Source organism: Ips typographus, linkage group LG1 (assembly GCF_016097725.1).
Source record: "Ips typographus isolate SLU linkage group LG1, UJ_Ityp_2.0, whole genome shotgun sequence".
NCBI lineage: Eukaryota > Metazoa > Arthropoda > Insecta > Coleoptera > Curculionidae > Ips > Ips typographus.
In genome coordinates this window covers 21,809,829-21,832,767 of record NC_138422.1, presented here as the reverse complement: position 1 = coordinate 21,832,767, position 22,939 = coordinate 21,809,829, and the positions used below count along the sequence as shown (strand labels likewise).

The following is a 22,939-nucleotide window of genomic DNA, read 5'->3' as shown; positions in this document are numbered from 1 at the left end:
TAGACTGTCTTAAAATCCTTTGAGAGCTTCTATAGATAAGTTGAAAAGCATTTGGAAGCTTTTAGACTGTTCTAAAAACTTTTGGCAGCTTCTAGGTTGTTTTGTAAGCTTTTGCAAGGCACTTTGGAGCTTCTGTAGTGTTTGGAAATGTTTTTACATTTTTTTACACTGCTTCAAAAAATTGATACTTACCTATTTTTCAACAGGTATTTGGTATGTTTTTGTCTCTCATAAGCCTTCAATATCTCAATACAGCTATTGCAATTGTAAATTAAACTATTCAAAATAAAACCATACAAAAAATAGTAGCAAATTAGCACAAAAAACTAAATTAAGAACAAAAAGAAGAAAAAAATCTGTTAAATGACGTGTTTTTACGTAAATCGTTAACATTAGATGTTAAAGGTTGGTTGCTTTCATTATTTACAAAAAGCAAAATTTCTAGAAATCCGGAAAAGTACTAATGATTAAATTAAGATGATTGTATCCTTATATATTTATGTTGCCAAAAGCCAAATAATACATTTCTTGTTACAATCCCACATAGATTATTGTAATGTGGTTTATTACAACTACTTTTCAACTAAGTATAAACCCAAAACTCAGAGTTACATAATGCCTGCATTAGATTTGTACTCGGTAAATATAAATATAATCACATCACCCACCATGTTATAGATATGTAGTATAACAAAATAATAAAATGTTATAAAGGCTCTTTAAAATTCTAAAAATACAAATTCTAATACTAAGACTAACTATTTTTGTTTAAAATTATCTATATGTATAAATGTTCAAATTGAATGCTGGCCGTTTGTGTAATTTGTATATTTTGATATTAATGTTTGTGGAATAAATATTGGTTTATTTATATATTTATCGGCAAATCAAACTAAAATGGAAAGACATAACAATTTAGTAAAAAATGTTTTTTAATGGGAATGAAATAATTTGGTAACTTTTATAACATTTAATTTTCTAATAGTTAAGTCATCGAATTTTAGTCTGATTTTTGCCATACTTTGACAGACGCATTTTTCATTCCAATTTAATTATCAAATTTCTTGTAGCACTCTCTCATCTCTATCATTTCTCTATTAAACGCATTCTCGCTCATTTTGTTTTCTTTCAACATTACCGCTTCCTTTATTTGATTTCCAAAATGCTTCAACGCAAACAGCTTTTCCTTCCTCTCTTTGATTTCTTCAGGTTTGATCATTTTACTATCGACAATAATCTTATCTAGTTCGTCTTTCATTTTGTTGTATTCTCTAAGAATGGTTCTGGCTTTCTTGACTACCTCTTTTGACGTGCTGAAAATGTCACTGATATTAAATTTGATAAATATAGGGTAGGCCAAATTTTGTGATGCATGTACAGGGACTTTCACTGGCGAGACTGACCAACCCTCTTTTTCTTACTTCCCTGTATGTGATTAAAAAAACTGAAATAGCCATTTAATGTAGTTTAAAAAGTTGAATCCAAAAATGACCACAAAATTTTAAATATATTTTTTTATTTCTTACTATTTTATTTTAGTTGGTTATAAAATTGTAAAACATGTCTTATATTCTACCCTCATTTGTTTATGGCAATGATTCCAGAGTTATAATTAATGAATGGTCCTCTCTATAATTTTTTTTATCAATATACAAGGTTCGTCAAAAAACAAATTTCGAAAAACTATCAAAATTTTATTTTTTCTTGCATAAATATTTGCAGAATTTTGAGCACATTCCGAAAATAGGTAAATATACCGGGTGATCTAAGGTTAGGAATGATTTTGGTACTAATTTTTTGATTCAACTTTTTAAAATACATCAAATGGCTATCTCAGTTTCTTTAATTACATAGAGGGAAGCTCAAAAAGGGGGGGGGGGTTGGTCAGTCCCCAGTGAAAGACCCTGTACAGTGTCAAACGTTAAATAAAGGAAATTTTACGACAAACTTATTATATGTAATGGATCTTGATTAAAAAATTAGCAATACTGCATTTTTAAAATTGTAACTATATGGTTTTTAAAATGAAGATGAATTTTATGGTTTCTATTTTAAATTTTTTCACTCTTGAAAAGCGAATTTTGCCAATTTTCCTAGTTTCCTTATTTTACTTAATTTAACTTATTTTTTCAACAAATTGACCGTTTTTTTAATGTAGTAGCAAACGCTTGCAACGTTGCCGGACTATAACCATTGTTCTGACATTACTTTATTGATTTTTTTAGAGATTACTTTAGAGATCATCAAATCACATTTTTGCATCAATCAAATATTGTCAATCCGAAGATTTTCGGAATTAGTACCAAATTTTTGCTACGTTGCCAATAGACCGTTTTCCTATTTTATAATTTTTTTTTGCTATTTCACCAAACTCATTTTTAAGTTTTGATTTTTTTTTCATTGTTCTAAACTTCCATAGCAATTATCAATAATTAAATCGTTTTCTTAATTTAGTTTAAAATCTTTGCAATATTGCCATTCCGATCATTTTCCTAATTTAGTACTATTTTTCTAATTAATTACAAATGTTTTGCAATTTCGCCAAATTAAACTACTTTTTTCAAATCACTTAGAAATGACCAATAAACAAAACACACATTTTGAATCTAATTCTCTCTCCTTCTCTTTCGTTGTCAATCACACTTTTGATTTTTTATTATTCAAAAGTTAGATAGCGATTATTATCAATAATCATATTATTCATTACAATTTACCTATTTTAGTACAAAACTTTTGCCAAACTGATTCAATTGGACAAATTCCTAAAATTACTTTTGACCGTTTTTCTAGTATAGTACTAAATGTTTGCATTTTTTCAATCTAAACATTCAGTTAAATAACGATTATCAATAATCACATTTTTGCATTATCGACAAAATGATAATGTTCCTAATTTGATGCTAAGTTACAAACAGACTGTTGTTCCAATTTGCTACAATGCCTTGTTACAAACTAACCACTTTCTTAAAGGTACTAAGCATTTTCTGTAACATTGCCAAATTGATTATTTTTCTAATTTAGTTAAACATTTTTGTTATGGTGTCAAACAGACTATTTCCTATTTTCCTACGAATTTTTGTCAGTTTTGGAAACTATTTTCTTAGTTAGTTTACAATGATTACTAATCACATTTTTGCACTAATACCCAACTGATCGTTTTCAAAATTTTGTTCCAAATTTAAAACTACAAAACTCAAAAAATCTCCTAGAATAATTATATAAATTTGACAGAAGCTCAAAATTTGTTAAGCCTGTTCTATCAAATTACAAAATAAAGTTTGAGAACCTTTTAATTTTGCCAAATGCTTCTAGAATCTCTTTCAAAGTGTCACAGGTCCATGGCACAATACTTATAAAGTTACCGGACACTTTAAAAATTATTTTTAAGTTGGCAGGAGCCTCTAAAACCATCTAGCTTCGTGAACCATCTAGGAAACTAGTAGTTGCCAGAGGCCTCTGGAATAACTTTGAAATTGTCAGAAGCCACTAGAATAATTGAAAAGTTACCATGGGCAGTTACAACTCTACAGGAAACTTGTAATATTTATCAAATGCTTTTAGAATCATTTTGATATTGCCAGAAGATAATGAATTTAAAAATCTGAATTTTCTTAATTTGAAAGGTCTTGAAGCCTAAAATTCCTTAAAATTTGATTATAACAAACTGTGAACATTTGTGACGTTATTCCTATTTTGTTTACACCTTATAAAAATCATTTATCACGACTGAAAAAAAAAATGATAATCAAGGTGCATGTCAGAAAGTGTGTAAGTGTGTAACCAAGATAAATAAGAAGAACGCATCATGGAAAAGAAAGGACAAATTAACATGGATGTCACTTAACAGAGATTCACACTTTTTGTGGTCACCATTCATCACTAATTTGGGTCACCCTGTTTGAAAATCATCACTTACCTAGCTAATTGAAGATGTAGATACTCTTCTGTATGATCGCCAGTTGCTGTGATTGAGTTTCGCTTCAGAAACATCTTGATTATGGCGCAAGTTTCCAAAATGTAGTAACGTTCCTTTTCGTATTCTTCCGTCAAACGTTCAAGAGTTTTCAGGTAGTCTTGTTTGGCTTTAATCAAATCACTGTGACGGTTTACTTCGGGTAACATTGATTCATCCATGGTTTCACGTATTATCTGTGGTAAATTATTATTAGTTTGGGGGTGTGTGAGAGAAGAAAATCTCAATTTAAATGTGGAAAATGGCTTTAAAACAGTACACAAACAGGGTGAATGATTGAATTTTGGAGCAGTTTATTTTTGATTTTAGCACAAAAACACAAAACACGAGTCTTGTTAAATATTTCTAATTTGAAAATATGATGAATATGCCTCTACTCTATACAATTTAATTTATTATTTTAAAAAACACTCGTAAAAAAATTCTCATAAAACTCATAAGTTTTACGTCAACTACCAAAAGAAGATGCATCGATAAAACATTTTGTTAATGATAATTTTATTTCAGATTTTACTAAGGGCTTAGATTATAACTTGAAAGCAGAATTTCACTAACTTTATCCACTAAAAACGAAAAAAAAAAGTCTTCTATTAGTTCATTTTTTAATTTTGATGTAGAGGGGAAGGGGAAACTAGTTTCGTTATAAATATAATGAAAACTTATGTCGGTCATTTGTACAGAAAAATTAACGATGGAAGAAAAAGTAAGCTATACAAGGTTATTTACGTTGGTACACTGCTTACCAATTACAAATATCACTGAAAACAATATTTAACTTATACAAACTATAATAACTTTCAAACTCAAACAAGTCCTTGTTTTCCACAAAAAGTGTGTTTGTCCCCAAGTGGTATGTTTCACTATAGTTATATTATTCGTTTACGTGTTGCGTTTTACGTTAACGTTCATTGAGATTCATTATCTTAACTCAAGAAACAGAGCCGCATTGGGATAAAGTATCAGTCAGTGACTGCTGGGCTGAAACTTCAGCCAACACTAATTTTAATAGTAATTTGCGCAACTAGGGAGGAAAGTGCAACTTTTGCTCCCTTCAAGTTGAAGGGTGCAAAAAGCAGTTTACTCCAAAGTTGAGCATCTAATTTTTTCCACGACCAATGTTGCTGAAAAATAAGTTATTGTGACTAAAAATATGTTTGTGAAGAAAGTGACAAACTGTCTTTAGAAAGTGTGACTTTTAGTGGTGACACTTTCAGTCTCTCTGGGGCCTAATTCTTGAAAGCAGGGAACGGAATTCTCAAGAGAAGTGTTAATAAAATGTGACAGAAGGAGCTGACAATGACGGGTTCATTACTCCCTAGGTAGTGAAAGTGATACTTTCATCTCTCAAATCAGGGAGGAAAATTAATTTTTTTAAAATTTAACTCTACATATTACGACAACATGGTATCAAAACAAAACTATCCTCCAAGATTCAGTTGTTTGACTCAACAGATGACGCTCTTTAGCGGGACAACTCTTCATTATCTCTTGTAGACATAATTTTAGAATCCTCTAAATCTTGCTTCTTTTTTGTATTAGTAAAAAAGACACTTTTCTCAAAAAGACACTTAGTCAGTAGTATTTGTCAAATAACTGAGCTGTACGGGGTCAAAATGGGTCAAATAAAGTCAAAATTTTGCTTTGATCATCATCAAAAAAAGATTAAACAACTTGACCAATAAGCTCGTGAATTTTGCTTCGAAACCAATAACGACGTTAACGAAATACAACTTATACAGGACACTAGGAAAACAATCATAAAATGCTTGTATGTGGGTTATAATTCTCTCAAATTTAATAGTGTCTATACCTCGGTCTATACAGTAGTTTTGCAGCATTAAGTGTCATTTGACAACAACTTTCATTCTTTAAGAGAAAAATCATTATTGGGGCTAACTCAAAAATATGATGAAAGTTTAATCAAAAATTTAATTTATTACCTTGTAATATTTGAAAAAACAAAAAAGTGTCATTTTCCACACTTAAAAAACTAAATCAACATTTACCTCTGTTTTATGATGAATTTGGTGATGTTGACCATAAGCATGTCCACACTCATTACAGCGAAACCGTAATGAAACAAAAACTCGACAAAATAGCTGAGTCCCGAGACAGTCAACGCAGCATATCTTCTTATAGTGAGTTTTCCGGACTCCATCAACCTTAATTTACATATTAGTCTAAAACTACTTTTTCATTATCCAACTTACCTCCATAACTTCGACGCAGTTTGGATGTTGGCACACTGTTTGACGTTTATTTGATGGAGTTATTTTCATTTTGTACTGAGGCCGATGCATTACTTGCACCAGTTTTTCATATGTTAAATTGGCTTTCTCTAATTCCTTGGTAGTGATTTCAATGCTTCTGAGGTTGTCTTGAATTGTGCTTAATATTTCCGATAGTGGCGTATTTAATTCCGAAGCTAGCATCTTTGATTCATTGATTATAATCGTTTTGTACAGATCGTGTGGTTTTATGTCCACAACGTATTCAATCATCCTGTAGAAATAGAAGATAACGTGTTATGTAAAAGGTGTCTTATTTTAAAATTATTAGATACATATTTTTCGGATTATCGATTTTACAGTACCTACATAAAGTTTAAATTAGCAAACTGCAGTTTTTCTGCAGAAATTAACTAAAATCAAACGTCAACTTAAAACATTAAGACAGTTTGTTTAATAAACGGTTTAATTGTACGCCCTGTATATTATTACTCCTTTCGAATTTTTTGTGCAGATTTCAAATATGTAGTGTTTGTTAGCTATATTATTGTTAACAGATCAGACACTACGTATTTTTGTCTAATTTTAACACAGTTAAACAGGATATTACAAAAAAGTGTTAAATTAGCCACTGTTATATTATAATAATATTTTAGGTAAATCAAATTTACTATAAGTCATTTTCTGCCAAAAATAAACCTAACAAATCCTATACATACAGGGTTAGCCACTCAAATCGTTCAATAATAGCTATTTATGATATGAGTGTCAAATGTGCGCTTTTAAGGCACGCATGTGAAAGTTAATATTTTATATAATTCGCATGAATGCCTTAAATGCCACTTTTAATCCGTTTGTAGAAAAAAAATTATTGAAACCAAATATTTATAGAAATTTTGATATTCTGAAATTGAGATATATTATTATTTTAAAAATATTTTTATGATTCTAGCAGTTAACCGGAAGTAGATGTAAACTTACTTTAAATGGGACACCCTGTATATTTGTATATTTTTTGTTTCTGTCTATTTGTTTCAGACACCTTTTGTGTATAAAATCCTATTCTTAGATACAATCGTTTTGGAGATATTCGGCTTTAAAATAAAAATGTACCTCTTGCAAAACAAAATTTGAAACAGCCTATCGCCATATTTATGAAAGAAATGAACTTACATACTTTGCAGAATGTAAACACATATATTAAATTTCATGCTTCTGTCCTTTTCCATGATTACAATTATACAGGCTGTCTACAATTAATATTTTGAAGTTGCCAAAATCAATTCTATGTAATAAATTTCCCTATATCTTTGAGCATTTTCAGATTGACAAAGAACAGTTCAACACTTTGTTGAACAAGCTCTGAAAACAATTTTTCTTCAAATTATCTATTTTTCAAGTCATTATTCAAGCTTTAAATGTCAAAACATGGAAACTCTTGTTGATCAAGTTTCCAAATCAATTATCTAGCTTGAAACAATAAAATATAAAAATTGTGTCAAAACATAAAAAATGCCTCGTTGGTCAAGTTTTAAAGTCAATTATCCAGCTTGAAATAATAAAATATAAAATTTCTGGCCACATTATCAAGTCAATTTTCATATCCGAAAAGTAAATTCCATTAAATTGTCAATTTTTTAAGTCATATTTCAAGTTTCGAATGTCAAAACATGAAAAATACCTTGTTGTGCAAGTTTACAAGTCAGCTTCAGCTTGAAACCAGAAAATCAGAAAAAATCTACTTTTCCAGTCATACTTCAAGTTTCAAATGTCAAAGCATTAATCATGCGTTATTGTTCAAGTTTTTAAGTCAATTTGCCAGCTTGAAAAAAAAGAATGAAAATTCTCTATTTTGTCAAATTATAAAGTCAATTTTTCGGACTGAAACGTAAATTTTATCAAGTTTTGCTATAATTTAGTGCGTTTAATTTTGAGAATCAATTTTAGAATAAAATGAAAATAATTGTAATTTATGCGTAGAGGGATAGAAAATCATTATTCTCAATTATTTTAAAGAGTATAAATTAAAAATGTTCTGTTTGAAAACTTGCCTTTCTGTCCTTTTTAAACTAACTTTTTGTCTTTGGATTATACTTCAAATTATAGATATAAATTATGTAAAGTATTATATAACTATCTACATTTGTTTCTGAGATATTTAAGATGTTGTGGAAAGTGCTATTTGTAGTATTTAAAATGTTTTTACTTTTAGCATATTAGAAAACGTTATTTTCTTGATTCGTCTATTTTGCCATGCTAAATATGGTGGATTTAAATTTTAACCGCCAAAAAGGATCTAAAATAGTTTTACCGTGTGGTCAAAAATTACCATTTAAAAATCGGTTTTGACAAAGTGTAAAACAGTTTGTAGTAGAACACCCCTAATATACAGGGCGGACAAAAAAATTAAAATAAATTTATTTAAAATTCCGAGAAACGCTCGTACACGTCTATTTGTATTTTTTCAAAACTATGCTTTCAACTTTCAATACCATTATCAACATAGGTTTTCAATAAATGTCAAAAGTGGTAAATTTTGTTAATAATAATTAAATATTCGAATATTAACCCCTTATTTACATAACCGCCATTTGCCCTGATTTAGGCTTTACCAACTGTACTAACCTCCACAATTCTTTTGAAGAAATATCCCAGCTAAGTTCTGTGACAGAGTAAACATACTCGTCCAATTGCACTCCATTCTTGATAGCTCCAGCATATCTAAAAGCTTCGTTATCAAAGCAAAACATGTTTTTCTTGCTCAACGGTATCACAGTGTTGCCTTCTTCCTTGAACTGTCGTACTAAAACGCTAAGAGGAGTGTAAGTTTTACCCGGAGTGAAATTCTCTCCTCTAGTATTGGTAAAAACGAAAAGAATATTATTGACAGCGCTTGATTCTAGGCGGGAGAGCAATTGAGTGATGCAATAATTCAAAAAAACGTCCAAACGAGCGTTTCCTGGTTTGAGAAGCAAACAAAAACCATGTATTTCAGTTAGTTGAGAGATAACTCCCAAGATACGTTCGCAGTTGTATTTATCCCGATCGGCTCCTCTTTGATCTCCAACACCAGGTGTATCCAACAATCGTAATCGGTACTTTTTGCCTTTGACTTCAATAGGAAAATTGTAGACCTTAACGTCTTGTGTTGCAGCTGCAGCATCCTCAAAGCACTCGTTAACATCTTTAGATATATCACCCAGTGTTACGGTTTGTTGTTCAAAATTTCTACAATTTTGATGTAGTTACTATTATTAAGAAAACCAAAAAACTTACTTATCAGTGATGTCAAATTTGGCCGGAATGAGAACATCCAATGTGTTAGCGAGAACATGTTCCAGGGTGGGATGTTTGAAATAATTGTAGCACGAGTTGATGAAGGTGGATTTACCAACACCCGATTCACCCAACAGCAGCACATTAATATCTTTTGTTTCATCATAGAAAGATGCCATCGAACAATCTGTATGATTGAATATTTTTCTGAAACGATAAATTCGACTTGACGTGTTGCTTTCTATTGTAGCAAAGCGAAAATCTATGTAGATATTTGCGGGTGTATTTTTTGCTATATTTATTTGTATATTTTAAAAACTCGATAAAAAGATAGGATGCATTTCGCCGCAGATTTTTGTCAATATGTTTTTGAACCTGGTGATGTTGAATACTAATTTGGTGTTTTTCGATTAATTACTTGTTTTAGGTAAGTTTGTTTATCATCAGCGTTACTAGTTTGTAATGTACAGAGTGGGCAAATTTCTTGTTTCTATAAGGCGTTGAAAACTATAAAAAATAGAAAAAAACTGATACTTTACTCTTAAATGCCATATTCGAAAAGTATTCTAAAATAGTTAGTTTTTCAGTTAAGCGTAAAAAAAATTTGCATTAATTTTGAAATAAATGATTTTTGCTGACCTAAACAACCTTCCTAATATTTTTAGTAATTTGGTTTGCAGCCAAATATAAATTTTGCCTTATTCTGATACTATAGATTCCAGTGGCATAGCTAAAATTTGTATAAAGTTGTCGTTTTTTCTTTATTAAATAAACTAATAGGACTAATTTTCTATTACAGGATTATATCTGAAGCATTTTTCTTGTAATTTTAAATTTTTTTACTTGCAATAAGTACAATGTTGCCAGATTCTCACTGAGAATACTTTGAAGAAAAATAAAGTTAGAAAGATGTAAAAATTACAAGTAATTTGTATATTATTCATTATTTTTATTAGGCTTACTGTGGTCTTTCCAGAAATATACAAACACTACAGTAACATACGTATATGTATTTTTTTATTGTAATTTTTTTTCAAACAATGTAGGAATATATATTTTTCAAATTTTTTTAGTTTCCACTATTATTTGCAGATACCACCTTAATTGTAGGTAAAGACATTTTTAATAATCGTAATTTCAAAGTAACTGTAATATATTCTTATATTTTTACTTCAGGGGTTATTTATCACCTTTTTTTCAAATATTTAATTATCTCAAAATTAATTTTTTTTTTCGATTTACTTAAGAAAATTAAGATAAAAACTAAACATTTGAAAAAGAAATCAAACACAATCGATTTTTTTTTAAATCTTAAATTCTCTACTTCTTTGTTAAAATAAGCCCAAAAAATAGAGTATAATTTCCTCTCTCTTCTTTTAAAAAAAACTCTGTTTCTAAGAAAAAATCTTTATTATAATCCGTTTTGGGGTTAGTTGGATAAAAATAACCGTCAAAATTGGGACACTCTGTACAGGGTGCTGCATTTTCGATGGTTTTACGGAGAACAGAGAAAACGGTAATAGATAGAAAAAAGTAGCATACGTGTTCTGATCTCTTTTTCTGAGCTGAGATGACTGGCGAAGAGTGGGCTGCGCAAACTTCTTTTGTTTCAAAGATACGGGGGGTTTTTGAAAAATGGTCATTTTGGAACCTCCTCTATATTTCATTTGCTATTAAAGTTATCAAAAAACGAAAAACGGTTTCCGGTAGAAGTTTTGACGTAGAATCCAATGGCGTAGTCAGTTTTTTTCTATTACGTTTAGTTTCTGACATATGACAGTAAGTTATATTTTTTTAAATGGAACACCCTATATATTTTTAGTTCATTTAATTCTGTTGATTTTTACCTTTTCAACGGTGTATTACAACATATAAGTTTGTAGAGGTTAATCCTGTTATTTAAAAAAAAGACCTTTGCTAAGCTAAAAAAAGGCCAATATCTAAAATACCAAACAAAATCGGAAATGATATAAACTAACACATCAGAAAATTAAATATTTTTAATAAATCTTATTAAAAATCTAAGTTACAAACAGTTCTACCGTCACTTTAATAAGAAAAGTGGTCATTTCTATTTTCTATTATTTTTAAGGTAGAAGTTGAAAAAACTGTTTATAAACGACATGTAACATGTTAATATGAACATAGCTAAATTTTGTTTCAACTGTGGGTATTTTTATACATATTATTTAGCACTTTTTTGTTAAGGAAACGCTTTTTTTCTAATTACCAAAATTAACGTTTACAAATTTATATGTTTTAATACACCGTTGAAAATGTAAAAATCAACAGAATTAAATGAACTAAAAATATATAGGGTGTTCCATTTAAAAAAATGTAACTTACTGTCACATGTCAGAAACTAAACGTAATAGAAAAAAACTGACTACGCCATTGGATTCTACGTCAAAATTTTTACCGGAAACCGTTTTTCCTTTTTTGATAACTTTAATAGCAAATGAAATACAGAGGAGGTTCCAAAATGACCAATTTTCAAAAACCCCCCGTATCTTTGAAACAAAAGAAGTTTGCGCCGCCCACTCTTCGCCAGTCATCTCAGCTCAGAAAAAGAGATCAGAACACGTATGCTACTTTTTTTCTATCTATTACCGTTTTCTCTGTACCCCGTAAAACCATCGAAAATGCAGCACCCTGTACAGTAATGCAGCAATCTATTTCTACAAGGTGAGTCAACGATAAAGTAAGTCATTATCTCTTTTGTTTCGAGAAATACAAAAAAAAAAGTTAATTACAAAACTTTTAGAGAATAATGAGATGCAATGCAAATGCAATGAACATTTATTTTTCAAAACAAATCGAAATTTGGAAAGTTTTTTACTTATTAAGAAATTTATGTTGTTTTTAAAAAAAAAAAAAACTTTATTGACGAGTTTTCAACTTAACACATTTAACACTTTGTAACACCTAAAGCTAACATTTCATCAGAATATTCAAATAGCAAGATAGAAAACTCAAATATAAGTTATAGCATACAAATAATGCGAAAACTTATTTTATATACAAATTGTCATTTACTATTTTTCATTCGCCCATTTGATCCACGCTAAAATAGGATTGCATTTAGTCTTTATATTTGCCAGGTAAAGTACAACAACAAACAAACAGAATATCAGAATATATCATATTATTGTCAGAGGACTAAGATTAGCAAATAAATCTTATTTAAATCCAACCTAACCCAATCACAAATTTTCAGAGGTTTTCTTAAAGAAAAAAGCTCCTACAAACTAAAGTTGAAATTTGTACCAAATTTGGAGGTTAAAGAATTTTTGCTGTTCCAAATTTTAAAATAGGTTAAGATTTGGTTTTCTTTACTGTTGTGTCATTCTGCAGTATCAAGTTTCATATATTTTAAAATTTCCAAATAGAACGGATTATTGCTAACATCCATCAACAATCTAAATCTAACCTAAAATGTTGCAAAAGTACATTGTTTAGAAAGCTTAGATGCTTCATACATGCATTAGTGTACACTTATTCTACACCGTAATGTAGAAAATCATTATCAACGTTTAAACGCCTATTACTGTCATATAATGAAATTTTTTTAATTGTTATTATTGTTATCTATGAGAATAAAAGATATTAAAAATGAGTACGTTAAGTTGGCACGTGAAAACCCTTATATTTTTATGGGGACTAATTGCAATGGATTTTGAACGAATCAATCAAATCAAATTAATGAATAAAAAAACAATAGTTATTAAATATGAATAAGTTAATAAAGCCTTTGAAATTTAAATGTTATTAAGCTTACTCATAAATAGTAATTTGCGCAACTAGGAAGGAAAGTGCAAAAAGCAGTTTACTCCAGAGTTGCGCATTTAATTTTTTGTACAACCAATGTTATGTTTTATGAAACAAATCAGCAGTTAAACACTATGTTAATACTTAGCTACCTTCCGGTTACATCACTTGACCCTTGCCTTGACGGCGTACATGGAGCGTTCAGGAGCAATAATTGCGGAAATTTCATGTGTCTCTGACGATGATATTCGACATCCTTCTAGGCACTGCAGCTAAAACGCTAAGCAACAGGATCTTCCTGCCATCGTGAGTAAACTGAGCTGAGTGTGCTGACCACCTCATCAAAGTAGTCATCCGCTGGTTCACGGACGGCTTGAAATTCCCGATAGGGACAGGAGCCGCAGCTTATAACAACAGGGGACTTGGCCCCATCTCAACGGTCCTTCAGGCAGAATTGTTAGTCATCGAAATCTGCTCTAGGAGGATGATCGAAACCCTTCCGATTTTATCCAAACTGAAACCGATATAAATCTTCACGGACAGGGAGGTGGCCATACGGACGAACCTATCAAAGACCGCTTGAAGTTGTCATGAAGCACTGAACACTCTTGTCCAACAGTGCTACCCTACTGTGGACTCCGGGTCATTCCGGCTTCACTGTGAAAGCCTTCTCTGACGTTGTTCACAGACCAACATAGATGATCAGTCTTGGTCACAGTGAAGCAAATAGTATCATTTTGGAGTGATGCAACTGAGAGCAGTCTGCCTGATAGCTAAGAACGCCGGGGATAGTCCATTCTAATTCCAAGGAATTTATAAAAGGTCCGTCCAAAACTAGGACTGATAATCTCCTGCCACTCAGCAGACAACAATTAAAAGCTATGACGGCACTCTATACCGGTCATTGCCGCCTACGGGTCTACATCCACCGGATTGCCATGGCAGATGATGCCCAATGCCGTGTATGGAAGATGACGAGTTGGCAGCGCACTTTTGGACTTTTGGACAGGAGGCACTCCGGCCAGAAGATCTGGACAACATCTCGCCCAGAAAGATCCGGTTCCTGGAAGAGCTGGATATTCTGAGATCTATGATTGAAGAGATTATTATGTGTGACTGACAAACGGTCGCAGTGGAAAGCAGCAATTGCCCATTCACTTAAAATAACATAACATAACTAAGAATTGCTTGAACAATACGTTTTTTAAACGCATGTCTTTTTCATAGTTTTGTATTACACTACTACAAATTGTACATTTTATTGTGTAGGAGTACATATACCGTATGTCGAGGGAAGAACTTCAAAAATACGAAAATCCAAATACCAATTAAAGAATAAAAGAAATAATAATTTTCCCAAATTTTTTTTTTCCCAAAATGACTAAGAACACTTATTACGTTAATCTCCGACATCAAAAAAAAATTCAGTGGTTTTGGGAATCCTATAATGCTCTCTGAATACAATGGATTCACCTCGGGATTCACCGTTTCAATCAAATTCATACATACCGTGGCAATTATATCATTATTAGCGATAAAAACGTCAAAAAAAATAAATAGATATTAAATATGAGTAAGAAGTTTCGAGAATTTGGTTTTTATTATGTTAGTTCATAAAAATTATGATGAACATACATAATATGAACAGTTTTCTTCAGTTTTTGGGTTTGGTTCCCATGATCGTTTTTAACATTTCTTATATGGAAAAAATGGTAAATTTTTCTCTGTCATTATAAGTAATATGCATTCTGGAGTGTATCAAAAATAAGGTTTTTGTGACGTCAAACGCACTATTGACAGTATACAACGTTTACGTTAAAAATACTACAACAACGTTTATGTTAAAAACTGATCTAAAATGCATGGTATACGAAAAATTATAGTTATTTTAGACTTTTTTTTGCTTTTAAGCCGCAATAAATGGGTTTTCAACTTTTCTTGATATTTAGATATTTAAAATTTGACATATTTTTCTAGTGAATTTTCAACTTTTGTAACTTTCTGAAACCTTGTAGTATAATTTCCAAGCCAATTTTCTTTTTCCAATTACAAAATTTTCTTCAGATTCTAGATGAAAAACTAATTTCTCCAAATGTCAGATTAACACCTTGTAGACTTAGAATTAGGTTTTAGAGCTGTTATTTTTTATTTTAATGTCTTGAATATTGACTTTTAGTATCTTACTTAAGAAATACTATGAAACGTTAGTGTGTAATTGAAATTTTAAATCAAAATTGTGAAACAGTCACAAGACCTGAAAATAATCAAAATTAAAGGAAAGATGTAGGCCATATACCTTTAGAAACCTATTTGCTAAAAATTCTTAGTCAAGTCAAATTTTTATCTTACAAAATATTACTTTTTTGATGGGTTCTTCAGTAGGTAAATTTCAGCTTTTGATAATTTCCTAGTACAAATTTCCGTAATTTCTGTGAAACGACCATCTGGTTTTAGAAATACAATTTGAAGTTTCGTCACATTCAACATATTGCATTTTTACTACATTGCTACGTCATTTCATCTTGCTTTGACTTCTGCCATAAGATCTATATTTAATATAAACATTTACTTGTTTGTCAATTATTTATTAATACTATAATTTTAAACCATAACTCATCTACAGACATTTTATTTTTTTGTTTACTGCCTTTCTCAACTATTACACTTATCAATTGTAGAAGAATGTGACCAAAAATCGTCAATGGTATGCTGTTGATTCAATTTATTTAGTGTCCGAGTAAATTGTTTATTTTCTAGCGTACTTATTTTCAATCCTATCAATCAAACTTTTATCAATATTTATTGTGAACAAAGGAATTATTATATAGTTGACAGATTAGATTACCATATAGTTTTCTATAAATGTTAGTTATATAAAGCTTGTCGTCATTTTGGGTATGTGCGAAAGTAACTTCAAGCAATAAACTTATTTTTAAAGTAGTTATTGTTATATCGTAAGGTAAATACCATTTGTTATATATTTTATGTAGGTTTTTTAGGTTATGTTGGTGTGAGTTTTAGATTACTCAATGGCACCCCATAAAGATATAAATATCCTGCTCTTAGGAGAATCTGGAGTTGGTAAATCTACATTTATAAACTCGTGCTATAACTATTTTATGCATCCAACCCTGGAACACGTCCTGACAAGCAAGTTGGAAGTTGTCATCCCCGCAATGTTTCATATAACTGATAAGTATGCTTTTGCAACCATTTTAGTGATGGTCCTATTACGAGTATGTTTCAGAAATTTTAAACAAATGATTGTGAGGATCGGTGATCTAACAGACCGTAATGAGTGTTTTGAGGACGCTGTCGCAGCTACTCAAAACCCGAAAGTATACAACTTTCCAATTGAAATTGAGGGCGAAACGTATCGTTTGAGGTTTCTGGACACTCCAGGAATAGGAGACCCAAGAAAAGCAGATCAAGATAAACTAAATTGCGAACGAATCGTCAATTTCATGTCCGAATTGAAGGAAATACACGGTTTCTGCCTGCTTCTCAAACCAAATTGTGCCAGACTGGACTTGTTCTTAAACTACTGTCTAACCGAGTTGTTGTCCCGTTTGGATTCTAGCGCAGTTGATAATATTTTCTTCGTTTTCACTAATTCTAGAGGCGAAAATTTTTCACCAGGAAAAACGTTCACCCCATTGAAAACTTTAGTACAAACATTGAAAATGAACAATAATGTGGTCATACCGCTGACTAAGGAAAACCTATTTTGTTTCGATAATGAAGGGTTTAGATATGCTGCGGCTGTACAAAGTGGCGTGGAAATGGGTGATTTTGTATTGTCAGCGACCAAATTAAGTTGGGAGAAATCGTCTAATGAATTATGGAGGTAAGCATTTTAATTAATCAATATATTATAACCAAATTTTTGGTATAGCCTACAAAAAAACATACAGTGTACCCCAAAACGAATTAAGTCGATTGATATAGGAAAACTACAGAGAGAAAAATTCTGAAATAAGCCCAATCTATCTAAAATATTTTCAAGGGTATTTCCTCTGGTTTCCCTTATTTTAAATGGAACACCTTGTATATTAATATATTTTTTAATACTCCTATCGACTTCAAATATTTTTCACGTAGCATAACCTATCTGCAACGGTTTTCGAAATATTGACGTTTGAAAAATGACATTTTCAGATTTTAGCTCCTAACCAGAATGAGATAGAGCAAAACAGCTTATATGTTCCTATCTTAACTTTTTGAGATCTATTGCATGGTCGTATTGTAAAATTTGACAGCAGCCAATTTTCTTACTATCATAAAATTATTGACACCTATCAAAATTAAAAATGTTACCAAATGATAGATATCAAAAAGTTAAGATATGAATATGCAAGCCGTTTTGCTCTAACTCATTCTGGTTAAGAGCTTTGACACTTTTGATGTCGTTTTTTAAACTTCAATATCTCGAAAACTATTGTAGATAAGTATAGGTTATGATACATGAAAAATCTTTGAAATTGATAGAATACAAAAAATACAAAAATCTTGTTCTATTTAAAACAAGTTGTCATCTACTTCTGGTCAAACCGGAAGTGACAGAAAGATTTAGATATTTCTAAAATATGCATCAAATTTCTCTTAATTTCTAAATTTCTATAAATGACTGATCCATTCAACCCTGTATTAACTGATTAAAAACTATAGCATTATAAAATAAAATTTTTTGTAGGTATTATTTTAAAACAAACAGTTTTTTATTTAGTGCACTGACTTTTTGGAAAGATGATTAGTGTTATTTGTAGGTTATGATAATTATTTTCTTTTTATTAAAAAGTGAGGAAATATCTAGGAAAATACAGTAGATTAACTAGAAACAGTCATTTTAGTAATATTGTATAAAGGGCTTTTAAAAGTGTATGTTCCTTCACATTGCAAAATGCAATTTTGTTCAGTTTTGTCGCCATCTTAATTTAATTTATCGAAACTGTTTTTACTACACTTTTTAATAACTTTAACAGATTCATGTTAGTTACTAATAACAATTATTATTTTTCAAGGTTTACTATTAGTTTGTTATACTAAAAACTTCAGTAAAAACTGAATATCAAACTACTTTCAACAACTTACCTTCAAACATGAAAACTATGTCTTTTCTTGACTCATTTTCACATTTAACAATCACCGTTTTTGGGAACCTAAAGTAAAAAAGTAAAATAAGCAGAATATTTAGGTTGGTTTGTCGAACTAACATTGAAAAGTAAATTGCAAATTTAATTATTATAAAATCATTAACATTGAACAAGCAAGTTTTTTTTGTTCTTACATAAACACTTACTTTTGGTACGAGAATGTAAAAAATCAATTTAATAGCTTTTATTAAATTTCGTCCTATTATAAGTCAACTTTTCAACGCTTAGCAACGATTTAAGCAATTCTTTATTCACACTTTATTCGTTTATGTCACTTGTTGTATAAATAACTTTTAATTATTCCAAAGAATAATCCTGAAAGCTTGATGTGATTTTAAAAAGTATTTTTCGGCTTATTTGCAAAAAAAAATAACATAAATTATCCAGATAATTTGATTAAATAAAATAACTTGTGTAATTCTTTAGTATGTCAACAGATATGTTAGTAAATTGAATTTTAAGTAAAATTTCTTCATTCTAGAATGATTGACTATATTGTGAATATAAAACCGCACGATCTTCAGAAAACCATGTTGATCAATGAAGCAAAAACGGTGGCAACTTTACTAAGTAACCCACTATGCAAAATACTGGGGGTAATTCAAGGCAATCTTCGAGACATGGAAGTCACTAATAAAGAATTGAACGATGCTAATTTGACATGGAAAAAATTAGATGAAAAAATGCGCAAACCTCGAACAGAACTACGAATTACGCAAACAGGGGAACGACAAACTGTGTGCACTCATTCGAATTGTATAGATTACCACGAGGTAATGTACAGAATTTAAACATTTTCGTTTAGAATATATTAACAAAATGAATATTCAGGTCAATGGAATCCTAGAAGTACACTACAAAAATCCTTGCTGTCCTAATTGCAATGGACCTTTGAATACGTGCGAAATATTTCAATCAGAAGAACATTTAAAGACATTTGTTAAAAATGTTGTTGATTATATACCACCGGCTATGCCAGTTCTACCTTTGGTTAAATCAGTAACAGATTTCTTATATGATTTGATTATTGGGAAACCACCATGTGGCCAATGCAACCATCCTGTCTCTTTCCATGAACAGATTTACTATAAAACAGAGGTAAGATCCAGTTTATATCAGATTTAATTGTAAACACTCAACTTTGGAGATTGTGAATATTTACCTCCTTTAACAGTTTTTTTTAAATAAGTTTTGTTGCAAACAAACACAACAACGGGGTGTTTAAAATAAGTTAAGTGCTATTTAAGTATGTTTGAATTGAAATCTTTGGATTAGATTTGTTCTAACAATGTGTTTTGTGCGAAACACAACTAAATTTTAAACACATTTATATGAAAACAATAACTTACAAAGAAATAACTCGTAATCTTATGGAAATAGAGGAAAAAATGATCGAAAAGCATTTTAGTTTTAATAAAAATAAAAAAATACATTTTTTGGTTAAAACAAACAGTTTGTTAGTGTTCGATCTCTTTCAGTCTTTCTTCAAATGATTTTTTCAAGCCTTTTCTTCTTTAAATTTCATTAAATCAGTTTCAGGACAATTATTTGTGTTTTTCACGTCCACGATCAAGGTTTTGAGTTTTGATTCTAAAATTGTCTACTTAGCATATGGACCTTATGGTCAAATCAGTCATACAAGCGTTAACTGCCAAATGCGTCTCTATAGAGTTATAAAACTATCAAACAAAGTTTAAAAACAGCTGAAAGAGTTAAAAAAAATTAATAAAAAATATGTTTTGGCAGGTTTCAAGCCAAAACTGACTATTCGGTTTGTAATCAAGTCAAAACCCCTTCCATAGAGGTATAGACTCTTAAAAAATAACTGAATCAGTTTAGAACAATTGTTTGTGTTTTATATCTCGATGATCAAAGTTTTAACCGCTTTGAAACCAAAAGTGTCTATTTAGCATTTAGTCAAGTCTGCCATAGAAGCGTTAACTATGAATACCTCCTTTACAGAGGTAGAAAACTATAAAACGCACTTAAAAAACAGGTTAATCAGCTTAAGAAAAATTCTTTGTTTTACATCTCTATGAGTAAAGTTTTGACGGATTCCAAGCCAAATTGACTATTTGACTTGTAGTCAAGTCAGTTAAAAACGTCAACTGTCAAATGCCCCTCTACAGTTGAAAAACAGATTATCAGAAGAAGAGAGAATTATAAAATGGCTCATTTCTGTGCTGATCGTAGATAAAATATTGTTTGTACACTACTTGTGTGATATCAATGGACTTGTGTGACCAGCACATTTTTCGGCCATATTTCCTAGCCTTAACTAAAATTCTCTTACCACACTTGTAATGTAAATAACTCTAACATTTAAATTAAATCATTAAAGCTTGTGACAAAGCAAGTCGATGCGTCAATGTCACTCGAAGTAAACAATCAAAAAAACTTAGCCAAAACCAAGGAAAACTTTTTGGAAAAACTGGAAAATGAGAAAAACGAATACGAAGAAGAAAGAAAGTTAATACTGGAAACTTGCGCGATAATAAAGAGTTTTCTCAAAGTAAACTCCATAGCTCCAATAGGTGATCCAACGGAGGACTACTTTAACCGTCAGCTAGCCGGGTAAGTCATTCATCCCTATCAAAATAGTGCAGTCCTAACCTGGCAGTTAATTACAGTAGTTCAAGCGAAAGTAGAAAACAAATTCTGGAGATACTTAATCTATATAACGACATGAAAGAAGAGTTGGACAATGTCAAGGTAGACAATAAGCAAATAACTCCAAAAAAAATTAAAGAAATGAAAGAGAAATTGTTTGTTATGAAGCATTTTGGACCTACAATTAAAACGATGTTTTCTTTAAACGATGCAGAAATTAAAAATGATGTCAAAAATAGGGAAGTCCAGGTGATGAAAGAGTATGTCAAGAAAATGACCAAATGAGTGGAAAAACTTTTGATTATAATATATTATGAGTAGTGTTTTATTATTGTAAAATGGCATAAAAAATTGTTTGTATTTAGTGGAAATAAAATGGCCCAAGGTGCGTATTCTTGAAACGAGGGAAGGGAATTATTAAGAGAAAGATCTGTAGAGTGTAACAGGAACCCGCCATTGCCAGCTTCTTCTGTCACATTCTATCAACACTTCTCTTGAGAATTCCGTTCCCTGCTTTCAAAAATTAGGCCCCAACTTGGTTTAATTTTAGTTGCAGGTTTGAAAGTAACTTTTAAACTTTTAGTAAGTAAAATAGATGTTTTCAATATTTAACTATTTATGTTACCAGAAAAAAAGTTCGATGGCTTCAAGTGATATTGTTTAAAGAATTGTAATATTTATTAACTTCTTTAGTATGGAGTTTTATTCTATGTGTAGTTTTAAAACATGTTTAGTAAAACCCTTAATAAAAATATTTTAAAAATGTTTCTTTTTTCTGTTTATCTTTTATCCTTCATTAATTTGTACTACTTCTGGGATTTGCTCTATATGAAAGCTGGAACAAATTAAAACGTAAAAAGATACTAAAGCTGACCAACAAGAACACAATATTCTCCGCATTGAAACAATTACGGCATTTTAATTTCGTGGAGCCGAAACAATTTACTGAACGCTGTATAAAATCTAGAACGGCATAAAAAAGTAACGGCCGAATAATTCGGTCGAAAACTAAATTGAAACAATAGAGCGCCAACAGTTTTAGTTTCCAGGCTAGTTTTATGGTCTTCGGCTCATTAATGACCCGTATGCATACATTGCTATCCAAATAGTTGAGCAAAATCCACTTTAAACTTTACTAAAACGACAAAATAATAGAGAAAACAGTACGACCGCATTTTGTCAAGTAAAACAAAATGTTTGGACCGCTGTTCGTGCTTCTACTAACGTTACAAAAAGTTTATTACTCTTTAGCAACGTTGATAGTGTGATAGTTATTTCATATCCCTTCAAGAAAGAAGATATTAAAACACACATCACCTTAACCCAATTTTACTGTTTATGGATTTGGCGGATTTGGCTTTGAGTAGCTTTGAGCAGAGTAGGTCCTGTGGGCTCAACAAAACAGTTTAATAACATTAAATATTTAATAAACGACTGGTACAGTACGGAAACAGAGATAGAAGGGCAGAGTTTGAGAAAGCCAGAAAGAAAGCAGATAAACTATGCAGAAACAAGAGAAGGAAATATGGAAAGGACCCTATCGAAGAACACTTAGATAATGACTTAAGAGTGGCAAATAGATGCCTGAAATACATCAGAGAGGCTACAAACCCAAAACAAATCTCTGCCCACACGAAATGGGACATATAGAAAGTAACCTTAAAAATGTAAAAAAATTGGAAAACTTAATTTTCAAACAATTAAAAACAAAACACAAGGGAAAGACGAAGACAGACAGCATATGAGTCTGAGGGATGAAAACCCCCAAGCGCTAGAAAAAGTGAAACTAAGGCCCAAAAAAGTAAGAAAGCACCAGTAATAGACAAAATACTCTCCAAAATATATAAATTAGGGGGCAAACACCTAGCAAAATCTACAATACATGCACTACTAACAGAAATATGGAAAAAAGAGACAATACCAAGCGACTG

The 22,939-nt window shown here is 30.7% G+C and overlaps 2 protein-coding genes across 5 annotated transcripts; one reads left to right on the top strand and one right to left on the bottom strand.

Annotated features, from left to right (window-relative positions):
- Window positions 1-432: 432 nt before the first annotated feature.
- On the bottom strand, window positions 433-9,822 carry LOC145726826 (uncharacterized). 2 transcript variants are annotated; one of them, XM_081976086.1, is made up of 6 exons: window positions 9,478-9,822; window positions 8,827-9,429; window positions 6,184-6,475; window positions 5,980-6,135; window positions 3,917-4,149; window positions 433-1,325 (listed from the first exon to the last, which is right to left on the bottom strand). In XM_081976086.1, exons 1-6 carry the CDS (start codon window positions 9,654-9,656, stop codon window positions 1,049-1,051), a joined length of 1,740 nt encoding a protein of 579 aa, XP_081832212.1. In that variant the 5' UTR covers window positions 9,657-9,822; the 3' UTR covers window positions 433-1,048. The 2 variants fall into 2 exon arrangements, with proteins under 2 accessions (XP_081832212.1, XP_081832213.1); XM_081976087.1 differs by having other exon boundaries at window positions 433-1,313; window positions 9,478-9,818.
- On the top strand, window positions 9,819-21,773 carry LOC145726808 (uncharacterized). Of its 3 annotated transcripts, none has more exons than XM_081976062.1 (7): window positions 9,819-9,904; window positions 16,236-16,441; window positions 16,493-17,092; window positions 18,880-19,171; window positions 19,230-19,496; window positions 20,740-20,972; window positions 21,029-21,773. In XM_081976062.1, the coding sequence occupies exons 2-7, from the start codon at window positions 16,275-16,277 to the stop codon at window positions 21,291-21,293; spliced, it is 1,824 nt and encodes a 607-aa protein (XP_081832188.1). In that variant the 5' UTR covers window positions 9,819-9,904; window positions 16,236-16,274; the 3' UTR covers window positions 21,294-21,773. The 3 variants fall into 3 exon arrangements, with proteins under 3 accessions (XP_081832188.1, XP_081832203.1, XP_081832196.1); XM_081976077.1 differs by lacking the exon at window positions 9,819-9,904 and adding an exon at window positions 16,123-16,204 and having other exon boundaries at window positions 16,267-16,441; XM_081976070.1 differs by lacking the exon at window positions 9,819-9,904 and adding an exon at window positions 16,184-16,204 and having other exon boundaries at window positions 16,245-16,441.
- Window positions 21,774-22,939: the final 1,166 nt, after the last annotated feature.

Bases quoted from the DNA above. Each gene is read 5' to 3' on its own strand.
- LOC145726826 (XM_081976086.1), bottom strand. From the start codon at position 9,656: ATGGCATCTTTCTATGATGAAACAAAAGATATTAATGTGCTGCTGTTG. The intron at 9,430-9,477 runs GTAAGTTTTTTG...TCAAAATTGTAG, and splicing joins AAATTTGACATCACTGATAA to AAATTTTGAACAACAAACCG. The intron at 4,150-5,979 runs GTAAATGTTGAT...AATTTACCACAG, and splicing joins AAATTCATCATAAAACAGAG to ATAATACGTGAAACCATGGA.
- LOC145726808 (XM_081976062.1), top strand. From the start codon at position 16,275: ATGGCACCCCATAAAGATATAAATATCCTGCTCTTAGGAGAATCTGGA. The intron at 16,442-16,492 runs GTATGCTTTTGC...AGTATGTTTCAG, and splicing joins ATGTTTCATATAACTGATAA to AAATTTTAAACAAATGATTG. The intron at 19,172-19,229 runs GTAATGTACAGA...ATGAATATTCAG, and splicing joins ATTGTATAGATTACCACGAG to GTCAATGGAATCCTAGAAGT.